General features: G+C 41.4%; 1 protein-coding gene across 1 annotated transcript in view; it reads left to right on the plus strand.

Annotated features, from left to right (window-relative positions):
* The window catches only part of LOC126213122 (uncharacterized), a 78,507-nt gene extending 68,720 nt beyond the window's left edge, over positions 1–9,787 (plus strand). The window contains exon 7 of the mRNA XM_049940731.1: positions 9,661–9,787. Coding sequence (XP_049796688.1) covers positions 9,661–9,678 — 18 coding nt within the window. The 3' untranslated portion in view covers positions 9,679–9,787. The remainder of the gene's footprint in view (positions 1–9,660) is intronic.
* Positions 9,788–10,023: the final 236 nt, after the last annotated feature.

Genomic DNA, 10,023 nt, shown 5'->3' on the forward strand with positions numbered 1-10,023 from the left:
GAACACATTGACACCAGTGTGTCAGACCCACCATACTTGCTCCGGACACTGCGGGAGGGCTGTACAAGCAATGATCACACGCACGGCACAGCGGACACACCAGGAACCGCGGTGTTGGCCGTCGAATGGCGCTAGCTGCGCAGCATTTGTGCACCGCCGCCGTCAGTGTCAGCCAGTTTGCCGTGGCATATGGAGCTCCATCGCAGTCTTTAACACTGGTAGCATGCCGCGACAGCGTGGACGTGAACCGTGTGTGCAGTTGACGGACTTTGAGCGAGGGCGTATAGTGGGCATGCGGGAGGCCGGGTGGACGTACCGCCGAATTGCTCAACACGTGGGGCGTGAGGTCTCCACAGTACATCGATGTTGTCGCCAGTGGTCGGCGGAAGGTGCACGTGCCCGTCGACCTGGGACCGGACCGCAGCGACGCACGGATGCACGCCAAGACCGTAGGATCCTACGCAGTGCCGTAGGGGACCGCACCGCCACTTCCCAGCAAATTAGGGACACTGTTGCTCCTGGGGTATCGGCGAGGACCATTCGCAACCGTCTCCATGAAGCTGGGCTACGGTCCCGCACACCGTTAGGCCGTCTTCCGCTCACGCCCCAACATCGTGCAGCCCGCCTCCAGTGGTGTCGCGACAGGCGTGAATGGAGGGACGAATGGAGACGTGTCGTCTTCAGCGATGAGAGTCGCTTCTGCCTTGGTGCCAATGATGGTCGTATGCGTGTTTGGCGCCGTGCAGGTGAGCGCCACAATCAGGACTGCATACGACCGAGGCACACAGGGCCAACACCCGGCATCATGGTGTGGGGAGCGATCTCCTACACTGGCCGTACACCACTGGTGATCGTCGAGGGGACACTGAATAGTGCACGGTACATCCAAACCGTCATCGAACCCATCGTTCTACCATTCCTAGACCGGCAAGGGAACTTGCTGTTCCAACAGGACAATGCACGTCCGCATGTATCCCGTGCCACCCAACGTGCTCTAGAAGGTGTAAGTCAACTACCCTGGCCAGCAAGATCTCCGGATCTGTCCCCCATTGAGCATGTTTGGGACTGGATGAAGCGTCGTCTCATGCGGTCTGCACGTCCAGCACGAACGCTGGTCCAACTGAGGCGCCAGGTGGAAATGGCATGGCAAGCCGTTCCACAGGACTACATCCAGCATCTCTACGATCGTCTCCATGGGAGAATAGCAGCCTGCATTGCTGCGAAAGGTGGATATACACTGTACTAGTGCCTACATTGTGCATGCTCTGTTGCCTGTGTCTATGTGCCTGTGGTTCTGTCAGTGTGATCATGTGATGTATCTGACCCCAGGAATGTGTCAATAAAGTTTCCCCTTCCTGGGACAATGAATTCACGGTGTTCTTATTTCAATTTCCAGGAGTGTATTTGCCTTTTTCCTCCTCAGACAGGAAAATAGACATCACAGATGAAACCTGAGGCAAAAACAAAGATAAAGCTTAGAAAATTATATTTTACTCTCGAGCTTACATTCTGGAATGGCTCAAAACTACAAATTTGTCAGACAAAATGGCTGGCCTTCACTTAACTTCAAGAGTTAGTAATAGATACAGGAAGGTTATGAAAGAAGGGCAGGTCAGAGAGACCCAAAGAGTGTCACTCACAAGGAAACATCATCAGTTTGCTCTTATATTTTAGAGAGAACAAAAGCATACCATATTTTATGGAGTAAGACATTTTTTTTCTTTGAAAAATTGCCTAAAAGTTTCTGGTGTATCTTATACTCAAAACTAATATAAAAATAGCCAATGAAATTTTAAAATTTAAGTATGATATTGTAGGGCACAGGAAATAATATGGCAGGGGAATGGGCAGATAGATAAACCTGAGTACTCATTGGTATATAGTGGACCAGAAGAAAGAACAGGCCAACTTGGTACAATGTTTATAATAACTAGAGAAGTTAGGAAAAGCCTTCTAGAATTTGAACCCATTAATGAAAGGATGTGCAGACTCAGACTAAAACGTAAATTTAGTAATATCTCAATAGTTAATGCTCATGCACCAACAGAGGGAAAAGAGGATATAATTAAAGAACAGTTCTATGAAGACTTGGAAAAAGTATGCTGTGCAGTACCTAAATATGACCTGATGCTAGTAATAGAAGATTTTAATGCAAAAATAGGGAGGAATGAACATCCATATGGAGTTTCTGGAAAATATTCACTACATGAAGAAAACAATGAGAATGGAGACTAACTATGCTAATTCGCAGCAAGGAATAATATGATTATTAAAAGTACCCTCTTTCCACACAAAAGGATCCATCTGGGTACTTGGAAGTCTGCAGCCAATGGAGTAGTCAATCAGATTGACCATATTTTAGTGATTTCACGCCACTCCACATCAGTTACGGATGTACGGAGCTGCAGAGGACCAAACTGTGATTCAGACCACTTTGTGATAAAATCAGTCTTGAGAGAGAAACTGCCACTAACAAATGGCAACAGAATGGGAAAGATGATGAAATGAAATAGAAACTGAACATCCCTGATGAAGTACTAAGTAGAAAGTTGAGCAATGAAGAGACCACAGTAGGAGTAGATGAAAGGTGGAACAGGTTTGAAAAGCCATTAAGGATGCAGAGGAAATAATAGGCATAAGAAGGAACAGAAGAAACCAGGAATGGTTTGATGAAGATTGCAGGTCAGCAATAGAGGAAAAGAACAGAGCAAGAACAAAAGTGCTACAGAGGGAAACCAGAAATAGTGTGGAACAATATAGAGAATTAAGGAGAAGAGCTAACAGACTGTGCAAGAGAAAGAAGAGAGTGGAATAAGAAGAAATTCAAGAACTAGAAGAACTAAAGGAAGAGAGTGAAATAAGAAAGTTCTTTCATGCCATAGGCAAAATGAAGAATAAATTCCAACCAAAAACAGTGGCCTGTTCCAGTAAAGATGGGAAAATAAGGGAGGAAGAACAGGTAGTGGGAAGATGGGCAGGTTATTTCAAAGATACACTAAGCACCAGCCTAGAAGATATACACTAAGCACCAGCCTAGAAGATGAATAGACAGCCACACAGGAGGGAAGAGTGGAGCTGGAAGTAGACAATGAAACCAATGAGGCAAGAAAGCCAACACTACAAGAGGTCTCCCAGGCTGTGCACAAGTCAACAAACAATCGAGCCCATGGAGAAGACAGCATAATTGCTGAATTAATAAAAACTGGTTGTGATGCTGTAATAAAGGAACTGCACACATTAATATCAGATATATGGGAAACAGAAACTGTGCCAGATAATTGGAAAATTGGAGTAATAGTCCCCATTCATAAGAAAGGGGACAGAACAGCATGTGAAAACTATAGAGGTGTAACACTCCTAAGTACAGCTTATAAGATCTTCACAAGTATATTAAACGAAAGGATATAGAAGTGTGCAGAAGGCATACTAGGGGAATATCAGTGTAGCTTTCGACCAGGCAGAGGAACAGCTGATCAAATATTTGTGATAAGACAAATGATGAAAAAGTTCTATGAATATGATATAGATCTGCATTTCCTATTCATCGATTTCAAACAAGTGTTTGACAGCATAAATTGGCAAGAACTATAGAGAGTACTGAAAGAAGTTGGTGTATGTGCTAAATTAATAAGACTAATCAGACTGACAATGACATAAACAAGAGCAAAAGTAAAGGTTCTTAGCAGAACGAGTGAAAGCTTTGACTTCAATAAAGGTGTGAAAGAAGGGGATAGTCTCTCCACTGTCCTATTCAATATAGCCCTGCATAGTGTAGTAAATAAAATCAACAAAAGAGGCACCATATTTATGAAAACTAGCCAGATATGTGCATACGCTGATGACATTACTATAGTAGGAAGAAATACCAATACACTCCTAGTAACATACCGGGCAATGGAAACAGAAGCCTTAAAAATTGGCCTCATAGTAAATGAAAACAAAACAAAATATATGGTAATGTCACAATCTGAGGCCAGAAGAACCCATAAAAACCTAAAAATCAATGGGATATGCTTCAATGGAGTGTCCTCTTTTAACTACTTGGGAGCCCTAATAACTAATGACAACAGTATTGGCAAGGCTATAAGGGAAAGAATACAAGCAGGAAACAGAGCTTACTTTGCAAATATGCAGCTTTACAAAAATAGCCTTGTTACAAGAAAAACTAAACTGCTAATATATAATTCCCTAGTCTGCCCAGTTATCACATACAGCTCAGAGGAATGGACATTGACAGAACACGATAAAAATGCACTAAGAGGCATTGAGCGGAAAATACTACGCAAAATCTATGGGCCAATAAGGGAGGAAGAAGGCTGGAGAATATGCTACAATGCCGAATTAAAAGAGTTAATACAAGGCAGGGACATAATAAAATTTGTGAAATCACAGCGAATACGATGGCTAGGACACTTGGAGATAATGGCAGAGGATAGGATTCCGAAGAAAATGATGAAAGGTATGATCCATTCAGTCAGACGAAAAGGGAGACCTAGAAGAAGATGGATCTACGAAGTAATAATGGATATCACCAAATGGGAGTCCGGTGGTGGAAAACAGCAGCAAATAACCAAGAAGTGTGGAGGAAGATTGTTGAAGGAGCCAAGGCTCACAAAGGGCTGTAGCGCTACTACAGAAGAAGAATATAAAAATGTCCAGTGTTTGATTTAAAATTCGTGACAGGCTTAAAAGGGATTTAAAATTCCTGACAGGCTTAAAAGGGGCCATATATTCAATGCTGTGGGAAACCTCTCTCTATCTGGCAACACTGGATTCAACTGGCAGCAGTAGTGCACTGGTGCGATGAACACGAGTTGTGGGGCTTCACGAGCTTACTAACTCGCGCCCCCTCCTGCCCTGCCATCACAGATCCAGAACACTGTCTAGCTTATGATGTGTCACTGCAGTTTACAGTGCCAGTGAACTTGAACTAGTGATTTGTGTTATCGGAAGCAGAAGAGTATTTTTTAGTACTTTCCTAGTGGAAAAAAATAGAGGTTTCATATGATGTGGGCTCTAAATTGAAGGTAATGTCATAAGCAGAACAATATGAAAACAGAGCAGCTGAGTGGCATTTTGGTCCTCCTCCACCAGATAGAGCCATTCGTCATTGGCTTGCTAGTAAAGGAGGACTGAAAAAAAGAAGGCTACATGTGCAAATTGAGGACTGAATGCAAATGCTCAAAACTACACTGGGGTCAAAAATTAAAGCAACAAATCACAACTTCCTTGTCCTGTGTTTAATTCACAATACAATCCTACAAATTGTTAACCAGATGACCGTACAGTCACGTTCTGCATGGAAGGTGGCATTCCTGCCATATGACAACTATACCAATGTTGCGGGGGCCCCTATGAAATGAGATAGTGTTTGCTGAGTAGCCCCACATCCACAGATGCCATGTACACAGCCACATACAGTGCAGTATGACACGGAGGATATGCCTACCAGACTCAGCAGTGGAGGGCCATAGAAAGAAAGGAAGCAGGACAGTCAAAAATGGATGTGGCCTGATAGCTTAGTGTGAATTGTTTTGTTGTTTCTTGGATGTGGCGACAATTCATAGAGACAGAAGCTGTATCCCAAAGTCCAGGGCAGGGCTGACCATGTGTCACTTCAGATGAGAGGACTGTTATTTGGCTGTAAGCTCACAACAGACCGCTTTATTACTGCACGGCAAATGTCATGTGAGCTCCTGCATCCGCTGGGTGTGTTGTATCAAGGCAAACTGTGTGCAGATGGCTTTGACAGAGTGACTTTTGTCAGAGACCTGCTGTATGTGTACCTTTGACACATCTTTACAGAAGGCAATGTCTAGAATGAGCAGGCACCTTGCTTGTCACTCAGGGCAAGCTGCCTTGTCTTGTGTTCGAATGGTGGACCCCGTGCTGCATTCTGCAATGTCACTGTGGGTGTCACAGGCATGTGGCATAGGCTGTGATAGTGGGACAAGAATCATGTATACGAACCGCTGAGTACTTCTACGCTCCAGACTATGTTTGTTAAGGGTTTAAGGCATGCATTATAAATACTTCTGTGATGGCAAGTGGGGAAAAGCTTCCATCTAGCAAGTTGCAGGATTGGCTGTTGCTATACTATGCCCAGCTGGCTCTGCTTTGTAAAGCAAGTAGGCCATGTTTTGCTTTGTAATTCATAACACTCTCACCCATCTGCAGATGGCTCTGTTTCAACTCACTTCTGCTCTGGCATATTTTTTGACCATTTATGGTCGATATGCTACATTGGCCTTCTTCTTATCAAGACTCTGTACCTCGGGTTGACCAAACCATACTACCCATCACACCAGAGCTACTGGCGACCAGTATTTCCAGCCTTATTTTGCCTCTTAAATATCATTCTACAAATTAGTTACCTTAACTTTTTCACGGAATGTTATACATTTCCTTAGGTCCCCTTGTCCTACACCTGAACTCAACCACCATGGAACTTACTTAATTACTATGCTTCTTGCACAGTTCTTTTTCAACTCTATACTCCGCACTTAAAAGCAAAAATAAATCGATTATTCTTCATACTATATCACTGTGCATTCTGCTTCATTCTGCTGCTTTTATGCTTGGGTTATCCAACCCAGTGTAATCTGAACTATGGCTGGGTCCGAACTCAGTCGTGTTCTTTGTCTTTTATGTTCCAAAAGAACACCAGGCTCAGCAGAACAAGTGCCACTGCAGTAGTTGGTATGACAATAGTCGGTGTTGTCTCATTCTGATGCTGATTTTCACAATATGAATTTACATGCTGCAATAAGGTTTCCAGGGAGACTCGTCCCTCCTGCTGGTTCTGCAGTGAGTTTATAGATTACATTAATTCTGGACCTACAGTTTGATTCAAGCTGATTAGATTTGTGGTAGGTGGTATTTCCATGGGCTCCAAATGCAGCTGGGAAATACTCAAGGGAGTTATCTGTGAAATCATGGCAGACGGGCAGAATTAGGCCCCATTATGTTGCACGCTGTTCCATTTAATAAGAAAGCATTCACCTTCCATTCTAGTCTCTTTTCTGATGTACCCGTCTGCTTCTTGAAACAACTAGCTGGTACTACCATCTTGACAAAGCTAGAGTATAACCATTGTGCGTTGACCTGCTGAAAGTACAATTCAGACTTGACCATTTCTTTATTGCATTCCTTTTCCTCTAACAGTTTCACTGTACAGGAATTCTGTCCCACTCATATTACCATACCCAGACAGATGGTGATTTTTTTCCCAGTGGCATTTTTGTGATGTTGCTTCCTCCATTTCTACTTGTCTTCCTTTGTCTTTTGCAGTTAATAACAGTTGCTGAGATTTTACTCTTACAAATTTCCCCACTACTTCCCTCTTGAAGAGTTACGTACAGATTATGTAGCACTCACGATGTGCTTGATTCCCTGCTACTGTTACAGAAATGTAAATGTAAACTTTTCTTCCACCAGTTCTCTCACTGATGGTGTGTCTACTCCAAATTAATGGGCAAGTGTTTGTGCTCAGGTTCCAAAACCAGCATCAACTTTGGTGTTAGTTTCTTCTATACTTTCCTTGGACCCTTATATACTGACCTTCTTGTAACAAATTTACTCCTAGCTGAAATGCTGCCTTCTACAGACTGCAATCATTTTATCATTACTACTTTCCTATCTAAGACTTCTACTTGGGTTTTATTTCCCTGATATTTTGAGTAATATGTAATACTGCTACTCTTCTGCTTCAGCTATCTGCATTGCCATGCTTTTACTCAGTTTCATGCATAAGTTCAACATCAAATTCGCTTAGTCTTGCTGCCCATCATGTCAACCTATTGGGAAGGATTCTTTCACCACAACAACCATTTTAATGCCACACGATCTGTTATTAGTCTAAATGTATTACCATAACAGATAAAATTTGAAATATGTTAGTCTATAAATAAGGTTAACATCTCATTCTCCATTGTGGAATAATTTCATTCTGCAGAATTCTGCTGCCTTGAGCGTAAACTACTGGATGTTCTACACATTCCACCTCTTCTGATAACACACAGCCTGGTGTATTGTTTTATGAATCACATAATAAAACAAATTCTCTATTAAAATCTGCAAATGCCACAATTGGACTGTTTTAGTTAAGTACCAAAGTCATGAACCATGTAGGGTGGATCTGGTGCAAGGTGTGGTTCAGCCAAAATTGTTTCCTGTCCAATTAAATTTGTGATGCTTGAAGAAGGTTTGGAATGCAAACTAATTATATGGTCTGACCACCATGTTGGGCAGAGCAATAACTGAAGAGTTTTAGCATTTCATTTCTGTCTGGTCAACTGAAAGTACTGTGGAGAACCACATAAAAAGTTTCTATGTTCGAGTCGTAGTTTCCTACCTTGTGACAGGAACTTTGCAATGATCGAGGAAAAAAGTGTCAAAATTTATGGCTCCTTTAGAATGGAAGCATGTCAGTGCTTAGGCCTCTGTAGAACATTCAAAACTGACTTCAGGAGGTGATGGAAGACTTAAAGGGCATAGGATCCATTGAGCTGGTTCACAAAATGCCACCAGCTTTGAAAATTACTGGTGTGCTCTGGTTGAAGTTATGCAGTGACGATCCTTGAGGCATAAGTATACTTCATCCATGTGAAAGACATTTTACTTTGAAACATGGTGGTGAATGTGAAGTAAAGAAATACTGATGCCTTGTGGTTTTTGGTTGCTCTACAATGGGGTACTGAAACTTGTAAGGAGAAGAAAAGCGATCTATTGGACGTGACGAAATACATGGAATAAAAATACAGGCATTTTATGAAAACATGCAGTGTGCCAACTGAGTGTAATGTATCAGATTTGGGTCTCAACTTGATAACAAGCTTATGTTCTATAACTTTTTTAAGACTAAAGTTATCAGTTTACAATAAATATTAGTTTGTATCTTGTTATAAATTTCTTATTTAAAACTTTCAGATTCTAGGCAACCTTATCATTACAGTAGAGAAAGAGTGATCTGCTGTAATGCTGTATATCAGTTGCTATACACGGTCTTTCCATTTTAATAGTTATTTATTTTGTAAAACCTATCCTGAGCGCAATATTAAAAAGCACAACCAACTAGTTTCAGCAGTCTGCATCTACAAACAATACATATCTGCTATAATATTATTAATGGTTTTTGTCGATTTCCTAAAAACTCAAAATTGTGCCATACAGCATTATTCATGCACATGCTTCATTTTGCTATGATTATGTGCATCTATCAGGTGACATTGAGAACATGATTGATTGGTGCATTTATCCAGTTAGTAGAAAACTTTCATGGCCTCTGAGATATTTATAAACCGCCGTTAGAGAAGGAACAAGTTCAGTGTAATATGAGCAGTATTGTACAGCCATCTCATATGATCCAGTTGCCCTTTTTTTCTATTAAGTGGCTACACAGTAGAAAATCAACAGAAATTGATCATCTCAAAATCTGTCATTTTGATGTTGGTGCCGGTACTGAAAGGAGAAACTTTATTAAAAATTCCATGATAAAATTGGTTTGGAAGGGCTAATTGAATATTTTGGCCTTGTGTTTGTTATCTTCAGTTTGTGTACCAGTAGCATTACTGACTCTGTGAGCTGACTACTTACTTGAGAAAATTCAGTCAAGATGTATAATATTAATGTTCTGAAATTGGTACTATGATGTGTTTTCAGGCTGGTGAACAAAGCTGATGGTGGAATGTACCTCTACAGTCCCATGCATAGGTCAGGCCCATTCAGCACTGAGTATATACCCTGATAACACCACCAGCTGTCTACTGTAGATTTTGTCAGTCAAGCAACATGTAAAAGTATAAAGTTATTCATGCATTTCTATAGTTAACGCATAAATAAACAAGTTACTTAAACAGATGTTAAATGCAGTGGAAAGGAAATAATAAGGAAATGTAAACACAGTGGCAAAGTTAAGCTGAATGCTGTGTGCTGTCAGTGTAAGAGACTAAAATAGAAATGGCCATACTTACAATCAATAACTTGAATTATATAGGTTTACATAAGAAGCTTAAATACTAAATG

This window comes from Schistocerca nitens, chromosome 11, assembly GCF_023898315.1.
Source record: "Schistocerca nitens isolate TAMUIC-IGC-003100 chromosome 11, iqSchNite1.1, whole genome shotgun sequence".
In the NCBI taxonomy this organism is placed as follows: domain Eukaryota; kingdom Metazoa; phylum Arthropoda; class Insecta; order Orthoptera; family Acrididae; genus Schistocerca; species Schistocerca nitens.